Source organism: Myotis nattereri (assembly GCF_964212035.1).
Source record: "Myotis nattereri genome assembly, chromosome: 3".
Lineage (NCBI taxonomy): Eukaryota > Metazoa > Chordata > Mammalia > Chiroptera > Vespertilionidae > Myotis > Myotis nattereri.
The window spans coordinates 119,672,066-119,694,726 of NC_138077.1; the positions used below are offsets into that span (position 1 = coordinate 119,672,066).

Consider the following 22,661-nt stretch of genomic DNA (forward strand, 5'->3'; position numbering starts at 1 on the left):
ACAGGCTCTAACCAAGGTGGCCTGGGACTTCCTTCTGTACGCAGTGCAAGAGGATGCAGCTGTCAGAGTAAAAATAGCCCATTGGCCAGCTTTCAATGGCAGCCATGGAGAGAGAAGACTTGGTGAAGTGCTGCCCTTTGAAGGAAGGCCCTGGAACACTGACCAGCCAGCACTCAGAGCAGAGCAGAGAAGATGCTCCCCTCCCCTGTTGCTTTTGGGACATAGAAAATGTAGGGACTGAGTGCAATCTCTAATTACCCACCTCACCTGGGTATAGAGGTCCAGGCTCCCTCGTATTCAGGGGAAATGGAGAGTTGCTGTTCTTCGCTTTGCTTCTCTGTACCGACTCTGAGCTTGGTAACCCCTCTTGGTGGCTCACACAGGTGCCTTTATGACATCTACCCTGTGCACATTGTTTGCCTACCCATGTCGAACTGGCCAGCTCTCTCGGGCAGCTCCCTGCTCTATGTCAGTGTTTGCTTCTTTCTAGAAACCAATTCTAGGGTCTGATCCCACATGGAGGATGTGACATTAGGCCCAAAGGATCACAAATTTTATTTAGAAAAATCTTAAGTGCTATGAATTGTGTCTAAGCCTACAGACAGTGGCCGTCTTCTAAGTCGACACTTGCCCTGCTATGGATCTGTCATTTTGTGATAGTGAGGGAGTCTGCCACCTGGTCGGCTTAGCAATCTGTGAAAGAGACTACAGTGTTTCAGTGTCATGCTGCTGCCTGGGTAGAGGGCTGATTGGAGAAGGAAAACCATTTACCTTGCCAAGAAGGTGAGGACAGCTAGGACAGGTGCACTTGTTCAGGTCTCAGACCTCTGGGAGAGTGCGCGTGGCTCTACACTAGTTCCTCTGGCTCATCTGCTGTGGCCTTCAGTGCCTGGTGTGTGAGGTGCCACGTTTGCAGGTAACGAAGGACTGCCATCATGGTGGAGGCCACTGACAACAGCTCGCCTTCCACAATTTACTTAGCACCCACCAACTGCTCTCAATATATCGCATCTAGTGTCCGTGTTTAACCAGTCCTATATTAGAGGAAAACCCCTCGTCTCTTTCTCTCACAGAGTAGGAAGAGAATTGAGCACAATTGATGATTAAAAGTTGCAATCCTAAGGACATGGCATGCTGTATCAGATGTTTAAATGTCAAGGAAAAATATGCACAGAATGACTCCAGTCAGCAAAATGACTTCGTGAAGTGTCACTATCTAGACCAGGGCTTGGCACACTTTTTCTATCAAGGGCAATAAATATGTTGCCCTTGGTTTGTGTGCCCTGAGGTTTCTGTGGTGGTATCCTTGTCCCCTGTAGTGTGAAAGGAGCTCGAGATAATATGTCAGTGAGCAGATGTGGCTGGGTCCCAATAAATAGGGGCCTCAATTTGCCAGCTCTGGTCCTCACAGCCAGGTGGATGGAGCATAGCTGGGACAGACCTCAGTGGCTGGGCCAGTATCTTCCAGAAGCATGTGTTGGGTCCAAAGCTTGGAGCCATTTACTCCACAATTTAATGCAAGTCCTGGAAATTTCTGAGCATTTTGCCTGCTTTCACCTTAGTTATAACTTTCCTTTGTTAATGAGACCAGTCACAGTATCCTGCTGAGACCATTTAGAGCATAGAGAAAACTAAAGATGGAGGCCTAGCCCTTTGTGTGTGACTGCTTGAAGCTGTCCTGCCCGCCTGCCTGCACTGGACCATGGCCCAGGTGCCTCTGTCCAGCCTGGGAATAGTGCTCCTCTGCCCAGCCTGGATTGGTGTCCGTGTGCTTAAAATTGTAATAGTGGGTCTTCCTTCCCATGTATTCCTTCCTTTACTTCACAGCATTTATTGGTGATCTTTGAAGAGAGAGGTGCTAGAATATTGAAAGAAAGATGACTAAGATAGGATCTATGCACTGAAGGGATTGGAGATCTAATGGGAGAGACCATTTACAAGCAGTCGTTGTCCTATGTGCTGGTCCCCTAGTGCCTTCGTGCTGGCTTCGTGGGTGGTGTGTACTATGGGCACTTAGAACAGGGAGCTGGAGTGAGTCCAAGGAAAGGAGGGGAGAGGGATGAGGGGGAAGCTGCTGCAGAGGCAGTGGGTTACATCTGGGAGGTTTTCCTGAGGAAGTGCCACTGGGAGGAGTCCTGCAGGAGAAGAGTATTCCAGAGAAAAGTGACCACAGGAACCTGGGGAGGAGGGCAGGAAAGTACAAGACATTTGGGGAGACTCACAAGTAGGCTAGGATGCCTAGAGAGCTGGGGAAAGTAGCAGGGTAAGCTGCGGGTCAGTATTGCAGGACTTTGGAGAGGGTCTTCTTCATTTTGCAAACAGGAAGGACCCACTGGACTCTTTTTTGGCAGCCTAGTTATGACCAGATGAAAATGTACCTTTGTATGTTTTACAAGGTGTACCTGTGGAATACTCCTGAAGTTTCTACTGCTGATTTCTCCTGATCATTCCTAAGCATGGGTTTTCATTCACGATAATTTTTATATGGTCATTTAGCATTAACATTAATTAAGTAATACTGTGCCATTACTTGGTTTGGAGACACTGTTGAAACTGGCCCTGCTTTCCTCATGAGTCACATTGAGTACATTAGCCAGTCCTCAGACAGAACTGAAATCATAGAAGAGGGCTTGCGGTGGTGGGTTTGAGCTGGCGTGAGCCTCCCTCGCTATCTTCCCATAACCCACCCTTATTGGCTCGAGGAAATCGGATGTGCTGGCTGTGCCCACGTTAGCCTTTCATTGAAATAGCTTGAGCAAAAATAAGCATTTGGGTCCTCATCTGTTGATCTGACAAGTCAAATATATGTCATTATTTGACTAACCTGAAAGAAGTCAACAGGTGTTAGAGGTTTCTCATTTGCATTTTTTTCTCACAAAATCAAACCAAGGGCTAAATCTTGTCTCTCCACTCTGACCTTACCACCCCTCCTCAACCTATCAGGCACCACAGAGTTCTTGGAAGTTGTTATTTGTAGTAGTGTTTCCTAAACTTAGCAGGTGCAGGAAGAATCAGTGGCAAATAGGTACTGTAAGAAAATTCATCTTCAGTTTAAAACCTGGACTTAAAACATGAATTATGTTGCATAGCTAAAGGACTGTGTTTATCCTCTGCTCATTTTCTACAATTATTTATGTGAGACTTTTGTTACAGTACAGATAGTTAAAAAAGATGGCCAAGAATCTCACCCCTGGGACCTTACCTGGTTTTGTTTTTTATGCTAACTTCCAGTTCTTAGTCTACAGGTATATGTAAGTTTTTGCAGATGTAATCTTTCTATGGGTATACTTTTGTATTCTACTTTTCCCCCTTAAAATGTTATTGGCTATGTGAAAAGTCTTAAATTCAGAAATAATAATCAAAATGCACATGCCAGGTATTGGGTTTGGCTTCCATATTTCCATATCTGTAAACTGGGTGGGAATGTCCACATGCTTGCTCTGGAGCGTGCACTCTGCAAAGAGGGGCCTCGATAAAGAAGACTGGTCATCCAGTCCAGCCTCTGCATTCGAAAGCAAGTTCAAGTTGGTGATTGCCCTCTCTGGGTTCTTCACAAGTGTGGCCAGATTATTTTTTTCAGGGTCAAATTACCTTTAGGTTTATATAAAATTCCAGGAGTAGTCAAATTCATAGAGACAGAAAAGTAGAAGGGGTGTCCAGGAGTTGGGGGAAGGAGAATATGGGGTTGGTGTTTAATGGGTACAGAATTTCCATTTGGGAAAATGAAAAATTTGGGGGAAATGGATGGAGATATAAATGTAAATATACTTAAGCCACTGAACTATTAAAAATGGCTAAAATGTTTTGTGTATTTTATATATGTTATGTATAATTTACCACAATGAAATAAAGTGCAAAGAGTAGTTGTCTCAAGGGGGAAAGACTTTTGTTTTTGTAATAATATACTTATCCTAGGGGGATACGTTCCATGACCTCCAATGGATACCTGAAACCCTGGATTGTACAGAACCCAATATATATATATATATATATGATATGTTTTTGTCCCATCCACACATATACTGTAGGGCTTCTCCTCGACATAATTAAATTTCTAGCATCACTCCTGTTGCACTTTGGGGCCATTATGAAGTAAAATAAGGGTGAATTGAGCACAAGCACTGCGATTCCTTGACAGGTGATCTGATAACCTAAACAGCTATCAAGTGCCTGAAGGGTGGGGAGCATCCACAGCATGAATGGATGAAGGGATGATTCGCATCCCAGGTGGGATGTAGTGGACAGGCAAGATGTCATCATGCTACTCAGAAGGGCATGCAATTTAAAGCTTATGAATTGATGGAGGTGTGGAACAGACTGACATACCTCCATGTAGAGTTATGGCAGTGGTTGGCAAATAGCAGCTCATGAGCCACATGCAGCTCTTTGGCCCCTTGAGTGTGGCTCTTTCACAAAATACCACGTGCAGGCGTGCACGTACAGTGCTATTGAAACTTCGTGGCCCATGCGCAGGAGTCGGTATTTTATGGAAGAGCCACACTCGAGGGGCCAAAGAGCCGCATGTGGCTCGTGAGCCACAGTTTGCCAATGACTGGGTTAGGGGGACAAGAAGAGATAAACCAAAGAACTTATATACTTATATGCACAGCCCATGGACATGGGCAATAGGGTGATGAAGACCTGGGGGTGAGGGAGGAGATGGGAGGAGGCGGGGAAGGGAGAGAAATGGGAGATATCTGTAATACTGCCAACACTAAAAAATATTTTAATGTGAAAATTAATTAAAAAACAAAACAAAAGGCTTATGAATTGTTTATTTCTGGAATCTTCCATTTAATATTTTTGGACTGTGGTTGACTGTAGGTAACTGAAACCACAGAAAGCAAAACCTCAGATAAGGAGGGGAGTACTGTATAAGCTGTGGTCTTGCTTCTGGTCAGGTGTGGGATAGTCCAAATTTAAATTTGTTTTAATGTAATGTTTCTTTTTTGTAATCAGTTTTGTTGAGAGTATTGTGAAATTAGCTCTTCATAGGGTCCCCAGTTTATTTTTCTCAACTCACTAATGGGTGTTAGATGCCTAATTATAATAAAGAGTTCTGGCCGAAACCGGTTTGGCTCAGTGGATAGAGCGTCGGCCTGCGGACTGAGGGGTCCCGGGTTCGATTCCGGTCAGGGGCATGTGCGTGGGTTGCGGGCACATCCCCAGTGGGGAATGTGCAGGAGGCGGCTGATCGATGTTTCTCTCTCATCGATGTTTCTGACTTTCTATCTCTCTCCCTTCCTCTCTGTAAAAAATCAATAAAATATTTAAAAAAAAAAAAAAAAAAAAAAAAAAAAAAAAAATAAAGAGTTCTGTGTTTGGGAACCGCAAAGTCCAATTCATTGTAACACTCTGATATCTCGTAAGTGTGGTTGTCGAAGAAAAAGTGCCGCCTCTCTAAGAGGACCTCTCCTATGTACACACACATGCCGCTGCTGGCACTTGATGGGCTAAGATGACAAACCAAGGTTTCCAGTCATTAGCAGTTAAAGTGACTCTTCCATTGCTGAGATGCCCCGATTCTGGCCCTTTGAAAACTCCCTCTCCTGCTACTTACATTTTCTCTTAGGTTTTGATGGGTCATTGCAGAGAATATAATTACATTTTGTAATTATAGCTTGCATTAACTTTCTTGGGAGAGAGGAAACAGATTTTGAAGGGCTTTATCTTTCCTTTGAAAAGTAGAATATCAACTAGGTTCTTGAGATGACTCTTACTTACTATGTTTCAGAAAGAAAAGACCAGTGAATTTTAGAAATTGTACTTGAAAAAGCGAGAGTTTGATCTCTTTACTAGTCCTGAAATCAGAATCTTCCCCTACTTTGAAGTCTTTGCTTGCATACCATTTTAGGTGTATTCTTTCGTTTCAGGCCCAAAGGCCAAAACTTACTTTTGGTGGTTACTATGCTTGTTGAAACAGAAAACTGAACAATATTAGGACTTTTGAGAATGTGCATTTAGAAAGCTTTAACCTTTTGTTCAAGAGCCTCTGAGATACTTTCTAAAACTACTCTCAGCCACTGATGTCTAATGTTTCTTTCAAAGCCCAATACAAAAACTTGATCCAAGAGTTTTACTGGGCAGATCTCACGTGACTCTTACTGTCCTGTGTTTTCCTAATCTTTTCTACATTATGTCTGCTGATTGGTATGTTCCTTGGTATTATGAATATTCCCTATGCGTGTGGTCAGTGTAGATAAGAGCTTTTCTAGAATTCTCTACCTTTATCCTCTCCCTAGGCCCCTCTTAGGCCATGCTCTGAACATGTCAGGCCACTTAAACTGCCAAAAGAAAGGAGCTGCTCTTTCTTTTCCTTCATAGAAATCATGAGAGTCTTAATGCATAGACTCAGTTTTTGGGAGGTTGTGTGTGTTGGGGGGGGGGGGGCAGGGAAGGTTCTGTATTTTAGTGCAGTCTTGGGCCAGCTGTCTGAACTGAAAATTTATAATGTGACATTTATTAGCTCCATAAAAGTTTAATATTAATTGGCTTTCCACCAACCACTTTTTGAAACATCATGGAAAGTACTGAGTTTTTATTTATTTAGTAAGAATTTTCTTTTAAAAAGGAGATAATCAATTTTAGCTTTATGTATTTTTTAAACATTAGAGGTAATGTGAAGTAGTAAATACCTAAAATGCTATGCTAATGGTAATGCTGCTATTTTTAGAACTTACGATTTTTTTCAGATTGTTCTAGAATATTTATATTCTTTTGTTTTACTTTAAGTTTGATATACTTTCCATAATTTAGCTGCAGACATACATAGGATATCCTGTCCCTTATCTCTGCCTCTATGGACCTCAGTACTAGAGAATGGTCTTATATAGGTCCAATTAAAAGGAAAATCGATTCCATATCACATTTGCAGAGCCAGGTCTGTTGCTACTAGGATAATTTTAGGTTTATCCAGACTTCTCATGGTGTTGTGATCCTTCGTGCTGCCCCACTCCTGCAGCTTTCTGAATTAGTAATTAACGGCTATGAACTGTACACATGTGCAGGCATCCAAAGCCTTTTTCAAGTACTTGATGTTCTGTAGCCTGTGGCCTCCAAGAGAGATACTTTCTGTGCTTTGTTAATGACTAAGCCAAGATAAATAGATGGTCTTGGGGGCAAGCAGCTGAGCATTTCGACAGTTTTGACTCCTTTCTTTGCTTATTTGCATAGGTTGTTCCCTTCTCATTGTAGATCACAGTGAGATGCATCTTAGCCGGTCCCACGGGAGCAGGCAGGCAGGAGATCGGAGTCTGCAGAGTCATGCACTGTGCCCTTGCGCAGCGTGGATGCAGGTCCGGCCTGGTTTCCTTGATCACAGGGATAAGGCATGGGTGCCTGACAACGTTTTCCTTCCCCTGCACTTCTTGTAGTGTGATCTTTATGTTAGCAGTTTTTCGCCTTGTTTTTTTTTCATCGTCAACAGACATTTAGTGAGTGCCTACCTACTATGTGTGAGGCACCATTCCAGGGAAGGTTAGTGTTGTATCTTTGAGAGATCCTACCTTATGTTTTATATTTTCTCTGTCCTGCCTTAACAGTATGGGATCCCCAAACTCATGGCCAGAGCTATTGTGTTCTTCCTTAGAAGCTTCACAGATGGGAAGCTGTACATGCCGCATCTCAATCCCAGCCAGTGAAGGAAGGGGAGGGGTACACCACAGACCAAAGTGGCCTCCTCCAAAGTTGCCTTGTCCCTCTCATCTGCTGTAGCTCAGGAAGGAAGGGGTCCCCTTTGTCATTTTCCTGCCTTGTGGGGCTGGCCTCCTTCCCTTGTACATTATGCCTAAAGGAAGCACAGTGCTTTCTAACCACATTGCTGTTGGCATTTAATGCTCTAAATAAGCTAAGAGTTTTTTAGCCTCCACTTCTTGCCACTTTCTTCCTTTCCTTCATTTTTTCTTTCCTCCAATATATGGACTATGCTGACTTCAGATTCTAGATTTTAGATTTTAGAATCAAGTGGCTGTCAGTCAGCATGTATGACAGGCAAGCATCTTCACTCTCTGTGAGGGGAACCATCTCAGCGTCCTTGATTAATTTATGTTGCTCGGACTGATGATCACAATGGAAGGGAAGGTGGGAACCTGAAAATCCTCTCGTCCCTCTGGAAGTATTCTGAAAGAGGTTGGAGGAAGTGTCTGGAGGAAAGAATTTCACAAGCTTCTGGGTCTGATCCATGGCCAACTCTCACTTTAAGAAAAAAAAGTGAGTCATTTCAGTGGTGGATGTATGAAATGATCAGTGTGTGATCTACACGAACAAGTTTGTGTGGCTTCTATGGACAGAAGGAGTGAAATGACTTTTTTTCACAGTATAATATCCATCCCATTTTCTTTCCCTTTAAATTACTGAGCCAATACCTGTCTGATTTTGGAGGTGCTTTGGAACTTCAGACAACTGTCTCAGTCCTTCCAGAAGAGCACAGCACTGCGTCCAGGGAAACGGAGACAGAGGGGGCAACTGAGGACGACAAAGCAAGACGTGAAGGAGGAATAATCTGCTGGTTCGCTTTCTTCTGGCAGCTGATCCTTAAATTTTATCCTTGGTGCATTAAAGCCTGTGCGATCTCACATAAAGTGCTCCCATCTGGACAAGCAGTGATAAAACGTGTCTTCTTCAAGGCCCAAAAGACCCTTTGTTGGGAGATGTAATGATTGACTCAAAGCTGGAAAAAATATATGTTTGAGAACTAAGTAGGGAAATGAGTTTTTTTCTAGCCTCTCATAAAAGGAGACAGGAAGTGGAATTCTCTTGTGTCTTCATGGCAGACAACAGGTTTCACGCTGGGTCCGCGTCAGCAGGAAGGGGTTTGTTGAGAGCTTATTTATGGTCTCCTCAGAGGAGCTGGAGAAATAGGATTTCAGCTGAAATTCCCGGAATAATTCCCAGACCACATCATACAACTGGCCCAGTGAGGTCTGCTGCCGCCTCTGCCACCATCTGCACCTGCCCAGCTGGTGCTCTTTACCCATCCTACTCTTCCCATGTCCTGTTTCCAAATCTGCCTGGTGTGGGTTTGTCAGATGATGGAACCCTAAAAGCAAAGGAGGATGAAAAAAGTAGTTGGTGTGGACTCTGTATTGAGAAAGTGGGGTTCACTATGTAAGGGAGCATCAAAACGTGGAGCTGTTCCCTGGCTGGGTTGGCTCAGTTGGTTGGAACATTGTGCCATGTACCAAAAGTTTGCAGGTTCAGTTACCGTTCTGGGCACATACCTAGGTTTTGGGTTCAATCCCCAGTCGGGATCTTTAAGGGAGGCAACCAATCAATGTTATCAATGTCTGTCTCTCTCTCTTTCTCTCTCTCATCAATAAACATGTCCTCAGGTGAAGATTTTTAAAAAATGGAGCCCAACTAGTGAGGTTCAGAGGTTGAGTGTTGACTATGAACCAGGAGATCATGGTTTGATTTGGTGTGGGCACATGCCCAGGTTGCGAGCTTGATCCCCAGTTGGCGGGGGAGGGTGTGTATGCAAGAGGCAACCGATCAGTGATTCTCTCTCCTCATTGATGTTTCTGTCTCTCTCTCCCTTCCTCTCTGAAATCAATACGAATATAGATAGATAGATAGATAGATAGATAGATAGATGATTGATAGATAGATAGATAGATAGATAGATAGATAGATAGATGATAGATAGATGATAGATACATAATTTTTTTTAAACGTGGAGCTGTGACAGGGTTTGGGCCAGCCACAAACTTAGATGTTCCTTACAAGACTACATTAGCAAGTACAGCATAGGTATTCCTAATGACAGGAATTAATAGTAAAATTTTAACAAACAACTGCAAACTTTTCAAAAGTCCTAGAAGATGTTATTTTATGACTTTGTCTGCTGAGGGAACTATAGTTGTCTATCCTACATGCTTGTCCTTCATTTACTCTCTTACATTGGTTTTTGTTCCAGTTACTGATGTATTTATTCCCAGACACTTATTTCTCATGACACAATGGCAAGAGTCCATGAGGTTAGGCTACTGGAGAGGAGGCTTAAAAATGGTCCATTTAAGCCTTTATGAAGCCAAGGTTGCTGAGACATCTAGTCTTTGTATTTTCACTTGACACTGAAGACCTTTTAAACTATACTTTAAGTCCTTCTGATGAAGAAACAACTAAAATTTAATAAAACTGAAATTTAACCTGATTTTTATGCAGCATGAATTGACATAAAAATTTTTATAGACTTTTAATAAATTTTATATGAAGTTTGTTTTTTCAAACCATTTATTTTTTTAAAAAACCTGTTAGCTTAATAAATAAGTTTTGCTTTCTTGGAAAGGAGACATAATAAATCACATTACTTCCCTTGTGTAGAAACTCCTATCATGTAGGTACATCAGTGAAATTGAAATCTCTTCATACTAAACTTGATAAAGAAACCGTACCATAATGTTACAATTTTTAGATATCATGTTAAGGTTTTTACTACCAGTGGATCCTAAATAAAATTGATAAAAATGTGGAACATGTAAACGAGCATCTGAGGTGAGGGCTCTGGAATTTTTACCACTTACTGGGAAGTGCCTAGTTGTTTCACTTTTTGATGCCCCCTGTCTACAAGCTGTTTCCAAACCAGAGCATGAACATTTGTGTACACAGTCATGGAAAATAATCAGGAACCTTAATTAAAGAGTTTTCCCCAGTTCCTTGGCAACAAAAGATGAGTGACAAACTTCTCCTTTTTATTTTTTATTTTTTTGACCTTAGTAAATAGTTCCTTAAAATATTTTTCTATACTGGGTATTATCTTTTATTTTTTATCATTCTACAGGGGGTTAAATACCTGTGCATTCCAGCAGCGGATTCACCATCTCAAAACCTGTAAGTTGTTTTTTTTCTGTATTATTTGGGGATATTAAAAATGGCTAAAGGACTGCAACGTCAAATACGTAAAGGAGAGTAGAGTCTTGGGGCCGCGAACCCTTGCTGCTTTGCACAGCTGCTGTCTCATCAGAGAGGAGGTGAGGCCCACGCAGGTGTGAGCTGCCCAGTGGGGCAGCCTGGAGCCAGAGGCGAGCTTGGTTTGCTGGTGGTCTGTACAGTAACTGATGAGCAGTCTGTAAGAAGAGTCTGGTTTTTAAAAAGAGGACCTCAGATCAAACCGTTAGCATGCTCATCCTTTCTCTAGCAGCAAACCCTTCCAGGAGCTGTGGGTTTTGTGTAAAGTAACACATCCAATAGAAATAGACTGTAAGCACAAATGCGATCACACTTAAAATTTTGAGTTTGCTGGGAGGCATATTAAAAAAGTAAAAGGAAATCAGTGATAAGAATTTTAGTAATGTTTTATTTACAATAGTATATCCAAAATACTTCAATTTCAACCATGTGCTAAGTATTTTTAAATGAGATATTTTACATCCTTTTTTTCATATTAAGTCTTCAAAATCAAGCAAGCTTTCTTTATAATGCCAGCAGTTCGGATCAGCTTTATGTCAAGTACTCCACGGCCACATGTGGCAAATGGCCACTCTGTGGCACAGTGTATTTGTAAGGTCGGTCCGAGTCCAGTGAACAGATTTTCCTGGTTTAGGAAAGTCCAGCCCTCTGTTTCTTCACAGTTGAATACATCTTTGACATGGTTTTGTCTCTGTAAAGAGAAATGTGTCCTTGCTATCTTTTCCAGATCAACGGCCATTATATGGAGACCCGTAGGAGTAGGCTTTGGTAGAATGGAGGACAGGTCTCTGGAGACCCACTGCAGTTATGGCTCTAACGTTCACACTCTTTAGTTTCCAGAAGTGATAAAGTATTAACCATTCAGTGCACTCACAGACACCAACCTCTGCCTCTCAGGCTGACCTTCTGCTGTTATTGGAGGTCAGATACAATAACACTCCTAGAATTACATATTACTTCTTTTCATCAGGAAAGTTAAAAGCTATGGTAGTGTTGTGCATTTGGGATTCCATAGACTTGTCAGGACACATCCCTTGTGATTCTCACATTCTATTGCCTGCAAATCCTACATATCAGAAGTACGGACTGCAGAATTTTACATGTAGGATCCCAAGTATCTAGCCTCTAAAAGCTGTCAAAGTGGGACACTAACCAAACTTGATTTTTCACTGCTGCAGAGAAGAGAAATCACAGGCTAGGCAGTAATTTTGTGCAGTCTACCTGTTTGGGGAAAAAAAAATGGGGCTAGATGCAGACAGATTGATATGGAGAAGGATGAGAGGGGTAGGTCAGGGCACAGGTGGTAGATCAGGAAAGGGCAGGGGTAGATGGAAGTGGGGGCAAATACATTCTACCCAGGGCTCATGTTTTCAAAGTGACTCTCCACATTTCCTAGGAAAAGTCAATCTTTAAGATTGGTGGAGAAAGGATTTTACTAAGATCACTAGGGAAACAATAGTAGCTTTGGTCTGGAGGGAGGGGAAGATGCTTTAGAGAACTTCCTTGGTTATGAGTTGTGCCAAGAAACAGAAGTGGTTGGGAGGGCATGGTATGTACGGAAGGAAGTGAGCCACTGCCTTTCTCTGAGCCCACAGCAATCTTCTGCCTGTATTTTGGTGGCTATTTTTAGAATGGTTGCTTTGCTCTTATCTCAAACTGAGATTCTGACATACTCTTGAATTTGTCAATACCTAATTGGCTCTCTGACTCTTCGGAAGAATCAAACTGTAGCACATCTGGGCATTTGCTGTTAGGATACATGACCACGTGTACTTTGCACTGCCCCTCAGGGTTCTCAGCGCAGTTACGAGTGAATCTCTGGGCTTGCCAGGACAGGACCCTGACTTTCCACGTATGAGCAGCAGTGAGTGGACATGAGTGTCCTGTGCTATGTGGACAAGTGAGCAGTAGACCCAAAATTGGAGATCTCAACTTTAAAACAAGTTTCAAATACCTTGGGCAAGTCAGTTCTTTCATCTGAAAAAGGCCTGCCTTTAGGATTTTGGAGGTGAGATCATATATGTGAAAGTGTTTTCTATGAACTCTAGGCACTTTTGAAAATAAGAGGATATTACTGTGTCTTGGGAATTACAGAAAAAGTAGTTGAAAATAAGTTTCGGTGTTCAGGCGGCCTGCTTCATTTCCTTGGAAGGTGTGCTTGTGGAAAGGTCAGGTGACAGGAAGGGGGATGCAGCTGCTTCTGGCAAAATCAGCCCAATCACCATCATCGTGGAGCCAGAGGACTAACCTGTAAGATTTGAGTTAGTTCTTATCTGTGCCAAATATGTACAACGATGTTGTTACAATATGTGTGGTTTGCCTCTTTAACCCACTCCTTGTATTTAGATGAAAGCGTAGTGTAGGAGAGGAGTTTGCAGTTGGGAGTTGTTGCAGCATCCATGTTTGGGGCTAATGACAGAACTGTGCAGAGAATGCACATTGCTGCTGTTGGAGTGAAGTCTTAGCAGAGCACAACCTCTATTGCAATTGAAAAACTAAGGCCAGACCATAGTTCACCAAAAGGCAGAAAAACTGGCACTCTGCTGCTGGGCGTTAGGCATATAGGCATTTGTGTGGTTCTTTAGGGAAATTTATTTTTAAATCCTTTGTAATAGCAACGCTTATGCATAGTAAGGTTTTGGGCATGATTCTATAAGTTTTTCTTGCTCTACTAAAATTAAATGGAGAATATGGAGTTAAGCTGAACTTTGAGCATGCCTTGTATGTTAAGACAACCTATGAAATAGCTTTTCTCTTTACCTGTTACAGATGTTTTATTGGAAAGCATCGCATGCCTTCTAAACCAGCGGTTGCCAACCTTTTGGACCTCATGGACCACCAGTGGTTCACGGACCACCGGTTGGGGACCGCTGTTCTAAACGAAAGCATGCTTTCAGAATATAAGCAGACTACAAACTTACTATTGCAGGTGGAACAGTTGACTCTGTCTATATGACCTATCTCATTTTGTGTAGCCTGTAAATATTAGGAACATTTGAAGGCTAGAGTGAACCTTCATTTCTGTATGATCAACCATTGTGGGTGGTCAGAAGATAAATAATCTTAATGCTCTTGCTAACAAAAGAGAGAGGAATCGTGTCTCTGGGTAACCCAATTAGAACTGGTAGTTCTTTAGTGCAGCCACTTGTAATTTATGATGCCTGAGAGTTCCTATATTTTTTTCCTTTCTATAAAGGATATAATAATAATAATAATAATAATAATAATGCCTAATAACCAAGACTGGTAAGGTTTTTAAATATTTTTAATTGATTTTAGGGAAAGAGAGAGGGGGGAAAGAAAGAATCATCAATGTGAAAGAGAAACATTCTTTGGCTGCCTCCTGTACATGACCCGACTGGGGATCGAACCTGCAACCTGGTGCCCTCACCAGAAATTGAATAGGTGACTTGGGGTGCATGGAACGATGCTCAACTAACTGAGCCACACCAGCCAGGGTGAGAGTCCCTATATTTAATGACAAAATAAATTCTACAAAACTGTATTACTTATTGTTTTAAACTTATGTATTTTAAAAATTATTTCCAGCTTTGAATATAACTTAAGGTTTTATATCCTAAATCTTTACCCACAGATTTCTATATCCACAGGAATTCTTCTGCTAATTTTGATCTTTGAAACATTGCTGTCACTTGGTATTCAGTTGCTGCAAACCCGCTGCCCAGAAAGGTCAATTCTCTATCTTGGCCTCAGTACTCACTAACTCCCCATCTGATCTTCCAGGAACTTGATATGCAGAAACCTGGTTTGAGATAACATTAACACATTAAGACAGTGGTTCTCAACCTGTGGGTCGCGACCCCTTTTGGTGGTCAAATGACCCTTTCACAGGGGACGCCTAAATACATCCTGCATATCATATATTTACATTACGATTCATAACAGTAGCAAAATTACAGTTATGAAGTAGCAAAGAAAATAATTTTATGGTTGGGGATCACCACAACATGAGGAACTGTATTAAAGGGTCGCGGCATTAGGAAGGTTGAGAACCACTGCATTAAGATTTTAGCTGTTTCCCCAACCACTTTGCCTTGCAAAGTCAAGGCACATGAAAATTCAGATTCTCATAGTGGCGATAACCCCCCAGATCCAGGCTGCCCACTTTGCTTGACTTGTTACAATGAGGGACATCCTGGAGTTTGTATCAACTGCACAGCTGCATGTTCTCCAAGCGGCTGATGGAGATGGGTTGGTGAATTAAGGTTTTGGAAATATTTGCCTTTGCTTTCTCTCTGTGCTTTCCTAGGGAAGCTGTTTTAACCTTACTTCTCTCACTGTAAAATAACTATCTCACACAATTTTATAGTATTAGGTGAGATAAGTAGAAGTGTTTATGAACACTAAGCATCTGCAAAGATAAGATTTTAATTTCTGTGTATTCAAGTAAGGAGTGGTAATGTACTTTGAAAGTGAGTGGTTAGGTGTGTAGCAGCTTATTTTGTTCATTCTTATTTTAATGTTTATTAAGTTGGCATTTTATATGTAGACATCATTAAGGGTATAACTCTAATTTTTTATCTTCTCCTTCTGTCAAATGCAGGAGCTTGGTCTATGCTGGGGAGTTGGCAACATTGTCTCATTATCGTAAAGCCTTCATGACATCCCAGGGTTGGGGAATCAAACAGATCTCTAAACTGCTTGAGGTTCTCCTGAAGAGAAGAGGCATTAGAGTACAGAGAGCTGATATTTAACAATTCAATAAAACTTCCTTGCCTCATTCTACCTCCCTATCTTTTTGTGTATTTTTATGTAGTGTAGCTGATGTCCTCTGTACTCTCTCCTATTTACATTTTTCTTTGTTTTCATTATTTAAAAAACAATTTTGCAAGATCAGAGCTAGGTGGCCCTTGATGGCCCTTCCAAACGGATGCATACACACATGAGAACTTACACACACGTGCTCACACACGGCTCCTAAGGACATTGCAGTCTGTAGAAAGAGAAATGTGTGGAAAGTGTGCTTTGCATTTTTCATAAGGCTTTAACTTGAACTATTTTTTAGTCTTAGACTATGTCTTTCTAGTGTTTGTAGTGTTGAACTATTCTTTGTGAAATTATTTTGTACTAGATGGTAAAGAGGGGTTTTGTTTTTTTCTTGGGTGTGTTGGTTTTTTTTAGATTGCTTTTATTTTCCCAGCCGGTGTGGCTCAGTTGGTTGAGTGTCAACCTAAGAACCAAGAGATCATGGTTCAGTTCCCCACCAGGGCACATGCCCAGGTTGCAGGCTCAATCCCCAGTGTGGGGCATGCAGGAGGCAAATGACTAATGATTCTCTTTCATCATTAATGTTTCTATCTCTCTCTCTCCCTTTCCCTTCCTCTCTGAAATCAATAAGAATATATTTAAAAAATAATAATATAAAAATAAAATAACCTTATTTGCCAGAATGAAAAGTAAGGTACAACCAATCTGATTGAAAAATGGGCACAGGATCTGAATAGACATCTTTTCAAAGAGGAAATACAAATGACTAAAAGACATATGAAAACACTAGAGGCCCAGTGCATGAATTCAGGTGGTGTCTGGGGAGCAATCAGGGGCGGGGCCAGCCAGGGGGAGGGGCCGAGGGCAGTTGGTGGGCTGGCCCCACCCCCTGGTCAAACTCCCAGTCGGAACTTCCAGTAGAGGGGACAATTTGCATATTAGTCTTTTATTATATAGGATATTCAACATCACTAATTATTAGGGAAATGCAAATCAAAACCACAAAGAGTAGCTATTAGCAAAAATAAATTACATACTAGTGGCCTGGTGCACAAAAATTCGTGGCTTTGCTGTCTGTATGGCTGCAGTGAGTAAGCCCAGCTGCCATCAGGGTGCTGGGCCATTTCTGGGCTTCAGCTTACGGAGGCAGAGTCCTCACAGGACAGGACTCTTCATGCCCACAGGGGGATCGCAGTGACCAAGACTTGTAGTCTTGGAGTACAAAGATGAACACCATATGGTGTTGCTTGGCTGCTCTCTGGAGGTCAGGAAAGCATGGCTGGCCCTGGTTCTTGTCTCTGGATGGAGAAGGAGGGGTTGGGGATGTACTGGTCCACAAGGAGGCTAGCACAGACTGAGGAAGAAGAAGAGGAAGGGCACCTGGGCAATACAGCTGTGGGGCTGTTTGCTGAGCCCCATGAAGGATATCTCTGCTGAAGTGCCCTCTGCCTGCCCAGTGGGTTCCCTCTGGGTGGTCACCAGCAGCAGCAGCATTATTGGGTGAGTGTGGAGGACACATGGCCCCAAGTGTTCCCTCTGGATGTCGGCAGCAGCAGCATTACTGGGAGAATGTGGAACATATGGTCCATGTGTTCCCTCTTAGTGTCAGCAGCAGCAGCATTATTGGGTGAGTGTGGAACACGTGGCCCAGGGATTCCCTCTGGGTGTCAGTGGCAGAGGCACTTTTGGAACACTTGCAGGCTGTGCTTTCCTTCTGAGCCAGCAGGCTGGCTTGCTTAGTACAGAATGTGTGGAAGCAAATACCCAATGAGGAGCAGGAATAGGGAACCTGTGTTTATGGAAGCAGTTTGTGGTGCGATGGTGCCTCAGGCTATGCTTCTGCTTCAGTCAGAGGGTGGAGCAATATCAGAACCAGAGTCGTGGGTATTTCCCACTGTGGAGGAGGGTGTTTAATGGCCAGGGCTTGGGCTTATGTCATTAGCTTCCCTGGAAATAACCCCCCACTCCCTGCAACACACCAAAGCAGTAGTGAGCACGCCTGCCTCCTGGCTTTTCTTGGAAAAGGCATTTCTAGGAATGCTGCCTGGCTTGGCCTCATGCCTAAAGTGTCATGAGTCAAGTTTCCTGGCAGGGCTCTGAGCAGGCACTTTGTTGGCATCGTTGTGCCCCTGGGCCAGGCACTCTGGGCTCTGCAGGGTGCACAGGAGCCCTCGTGGGCTCGTTTGCACTTGCACTGGATGCAGTTAGAGCTGGAGGAGTAAGGTTCTGGTGGGGGCAGAGTGAGGGCCCGCCCTCGGCCCCTCAGTTCCTTTGCACACTGTCTCTAGGCCATGGCAAGCTTAGATTTGCCCTCCTGACCACACCCACACCCCCCACCTCTTATTCTGAGATGTGACAAGGCTGCTCTTGAACCCAGATACACTCCACAGTGCTTAAGACCTAGGTTCCATTGTGCACATAGTTTGGGATGTGCAAGTATGAAAACTGGACGTAAGATGTTCCCACTCCGAAATTTCAGCAAAAGGATTCATGTGTCATCTTTGCAAGATCTTGGTGATTGCCACAGCACCCACCCTGTCCCCAGACAGCAAGGCCTGCCCGCCTGGTGGAGCACTGTTAGCTCCTGTGTCACTGGATGCTTTTGCGGTGCTCCCAGGCAGTCTGTGGTTTATGCACTAAGGCAGTTGTCATTTATTCCTAGGTGTGCTCTTCTCTTTTGGGTTGCCTTCTTCCCTGCTCTCTTATCCCGGATGCAGCTCTCCCACAAAGGATAGGCTGTACCACAGGCTGTGGCCTGGGAGGCTTTTCCAGATCCCCTGGATGTCCTAGTGTGGCTGGCCTGGTGACAAAGGCATGCACACTCTAGCTGCACCCTTGGCCACTAGCCTCTAGTCAGGGGTGGGCCTGGCTTCTGGGCCGGCTGTCCGGCTCGGATATACAGTCAGACCCACTTACCCCTGTCCCGTCTCCCCTATGCAGTGGCCTCCAGAGGAGGACAGGTCACACTGTGTAAACCACGAAGCCGATTACAGACAGCAGCCTATAGCCACTCCTAAGCCAGAAGAGTTGGCTCCATGTGTTTAAAACTGTTGAATTAGTTGCTGATATCAGGAAGATTGTATTGATTGTAGGTAATAGAATATCTGATTGACAGTGTTTTAAGTTATAAAGACATTTATTACTTAACTCCTTGACCCAGAAGTCTGAAAATGAATGCTCCCAGGCCTAGGCAGCAACACCTTGATGCCCCCCTATCCATCCTGCTACCCTTCCACTCGGAGGCCTGTCACCTGTGGTCCCAGGCATCTGATGCAGTTCTAGGCAGAGTGCTCACTTCCAGTGCCCTGGCAGGAAGCCTAGGGCAGAGATAGCTTTCCTTTCATCAGAAGGAAAACTTTCCCAGAAATCCCCACCACAAGCTTTCCCTTCACGTCTCAGGCCGGAACTGAAGAGAATAGGGGATTCTGAAGACTAAGCTTGCTGCTGCCCCAGTGAAGTCAGTGCAGCTGAACATGCTCCGCCACCTACAGAGCCAGAGGGTTTCCCTGCATGTTCCCCATTGCTGGGTTTGAGAAATGGGAGACTGAGCAGCGAACCCTCACCTGCTTGCAGCACCTGGCCTTCGGGCTGGGCTCACCCCGTGCTTACACCCCTCCACACAGTTTCATGGCTCCACACCCCACTCTAAGGACTCTGAGCACTAACACTCAGATGTCAGGATCCCATCAGGAATCTTTTCTTGCCCACTTTACACCAAGCCAGTCTTTGGGAGTAGAGTTGCAATGCCCTGAGTCACTTTGCAGATTTATGCCTATCCCAGAACAGCTAGGCACCTGAACTTAACACTACAGAACTTCTCTGCAGTCGGTGCCTGTGGCGATCATCGCATCGCACCTGGATTTCCCATTCTGACTAGACCAGCCGTGGGCAAACTACGGCCCGCGGGCCGGATCCGGCCCGCTTGAAATGAATAAAACTAAAAAAAAAAAAAGACCGTACCCTTTTATGTAATGATGTTTACTTTGAATTTATATTAGTTCACACAAACACTCCATCCATGCTTTTGTTCCGGCCCTCCGGTCCAGTTTAAGAACCCATTGTGGCCCTCGAGTCAAAAAGTTTGCCCACCCCTGGACTAGACACATGGCAGCAAAGCTGAGAGTCAGAAGTGAGGGTCGTGGATTATTGTCCTAGAGAACTTCAGAATCCATGGAGCATGTTGGCATGTAAAACATTATTCCCACTACAGCAGAGGTTAAGGGGAGCCACGCGGCTTTCCTGAGGCCACACAGCCACTAAGCTACTGAGTGGGTAGGCGTTGGAGCTGCAGTTGTCATTTCCACACAGCTCTCCTGTCACACAGACAGGACAGGAGGAGGCCGGTGTGGAAGACTTACTGGTTGTTCAGAGTGTCAGAAGTAAACTAGCTTTTCGGACTTAGGGAGCCTGCATAACATGGGCACCTTCCTCACCAAAGTGGCTGTAAGGTTGCCGGTGTGCTGCCGAGCATCGGGGGGCCAGACTGACCGTGGGCTGGGCAGAAGCCACCCACCATGACCACCAGTCAGTGTCAGTAGACAAATTCCAAGCAGCCCAGATGTGGGCAGCCCCCAGGCCTCAGCTCCCCAGGCCTCGGGGCGTGTGATGGGCGCTGACACGCAGGCAGCTCTTCCCGACAGTGTGGCTGGGAAGCTGAGTGGTCGAGACCTTCTAACAAACCTCAGGTGGACTTTTTACCATGTGTTGAGTAAATGAATGTCAATTCTCTCTTTTTCTCCCCTCAGGACAAGACATTTCAAAGAAAGTATTAAATTCATTCACGAGTGCCGGCTCCGGGGAGAGGGCTGTCTTGTCCACTGGTATGTGTGCCTCTTGCCTGAAAGCCGTTCAGCTTGGTTGATTCTCAGGGCTTCCCTGTGTGCAGTTAATTATTTCATCTCCTAATGGTGTTTTTCCTCCCTCGAAACCTCAGACACACACCCCACTTGAGTCTCCTCTTTGTTCAACACCGTTGGCCTTCGTTGAGAGAGAACCCTAAAACAGGTTTTTCATCTTCACAGGTAGGACTTCTGTAGGCACTGTCAGGCCCCTGGACAGCAGAGCCTTTGTGGCCAACCTCTGCCATGCTGTCAGAGCAGCCTCCATGGAGGGCACAGACTGTAGGTTTGTTCCTGAGCCCTCAGGGTCTTTCAGAGCACAGTTCCTTCTGCAGAGCTGTGATTGCGTGTGTGCTGGTAGCACCGCATCACTGTAGTACTGCGTCACGGTAGCACCAGAGTGGCGGCTCTCTCTCCATCTAGGTTGGGACTTTGTGTGTGTTTGGCTTTGAAAGGATCTGAAAAGACTTAGAATTAAGCAGTTACATACAGCTGTGCCCCTCGATTCAGCTGTACTCTGGGTGTGGATGTAGGTACACATACATGTACATGCATGTATATATGCACTGCAGAGGAAGGGACTGGGACAGGTGGAGCTGAAGGACAGCACACGGAGCCTGGCGCAGAGTGAGCTCTCCCGGAGTGTCGGCTCTCACCTCACTCCCTCATTCTTCTGTCTTCCTCTGGCAGCATCACTAACCTGTATGGGAGCCAGCAGCCAAAGCCTGGAGCCATGCTCAGTGTCAGAGTGCAGGCTGAGTACCTGCCTCTCTGCCTTGAATGAGGCTCATGTTGGCCAGCAGCTCGAGTCCCTGTTGCAGTAAAGCTCTCTGGAAATACACTGGCGCCACTGGGTGTGCCACTGCCAAAGTGGGGGGCAGCCTGGTGGCAGAGGGGGTCCAGTGCACAGTGTCCACAGGGGTCATTCTTGAGAACTGTCATTTGTCCTAAGGGCCAGGGACCCGTCATGGGGGAGCAGAAACATAGATAGTTTGATTGCTTAAAAAGGGTGTTCTGCAGTTGTATAAAGTTCTTGAAATAGAGTGCTTATTTATTTTACTTTTAAAAAGAGTAAGACATGTTATAAATACAAATGGTGGGTTTTGTAGCATTGTTTGCCTTTTCATTAAAGCTCTTTAGGGCCATAGCTGGTTTGGCTCAGTGGATAAAGCGTCAGCCTACAGACTGAAGGGTCCCAGGTTTGATTCCTGTCAAGGGCACATGACTGGGTTGCAGGCTTGATCCCCACCCAGTAGGGGGTGTATAGGAGGCAGCCAATCAATGATTCTCTCTCATCATTGATGTTTCTACATCTCTCTCCCTCTCCCTTCCTCTCTAAAAATAAATAAATAAATATATATATATATATATATATATATATATATATATATATATATATATATTTGTGTGTGTGTGTGTGTGTGTATCACTTAGGGAGTGCAGTTGGAGCCATTTAAAGGGCAGTTTTGAACTCCTTTCTCTACCTGGACTTCTAGGGTTCCAGGTTGCAGCTCAAGAAGATGTATTTTTTAAAATATATATATTTTATTTTATTGATTTTTTTTACAGAGAGGAAGGGGGAGGACTAGAGAGCTAGAAACATCGATGAGAGAGAAACATCGACCAGCTGCCTCCTGCACACTCCCCACTGGGGATGTGCCCGCAACCAAGGCACATGCCCTTGACCGGAATTGAACCTGGGACCCTTCAGTCCACAGGCCGACACTCTATCCACTGAGCCAAACTGGTTAGGGCGAGAAGATGTATTTTTTAAAAGCTTTCATTATTTCTGAGATAAAGCCTTACGGAAGAGACATCACATCAAAGTGGTTTATTAGTGTTATTACCATATTGATAATATTATTTATATTTAACTATCTGTAGGTCTCATAGTCTAGGAATTTGTATTTCATACAGCTGTGCAAATCTGAATATAGGCTTTTCTCAAAATGAGAAATGTGCTAAACTTCCCCATCAGAAACCGTTACTAGAACACTCCAAATCTGACGCAGCACAGCCTTTCCTTGACCACCTTACTTTGCATATGCATTTACAATAGGTCCCCTACTCAGCCTGCTAAAGACACGTAACCCTTACTGCCCGCAGAGCATACACCATGGCTGAATTTCAGAGCACGTGTGTGTGTGCTCTCAGGTCCTCTGCCTGGTTGTGTCCATGGTTGAGGGATTT

At 44.1% G+C, this 22,661-nt stretch overlaps 1 protein-coding gene across 6 annotated transcripts in view; it reads left to right on the forward strand.

Annotated features, from left to right (window-relative positions):
- The window catches only part of DUSP22 (dual specificity phosphatase 22), a 59,952-nt gene that overhangs the window by 33,293 nt on the left and 3,998 nt on the right, over positions 1-22,661 (forward strand). For all 6 annotated transcript variants that reach the window (XR_013995662.1, XM_081086258.1, XM_081086259.1 and 3 more), the window contains 2 exons: positions 10,778-10,827; positions 20,379-20,453. Coding sequence is in view for 5 of the 6 variants with exons in the window: in XM_081086258.1 (XP_080942384.1) it covers positions 10,778-10,827; positions 20,379-20,453 (125 nt within the window). In the remaining variant the exon portion in view is untranslated. The remainder of the gene's footprint in view (positions 1-10,777; positions 10,828-20,378; positions 20,454-22,661) is intronic.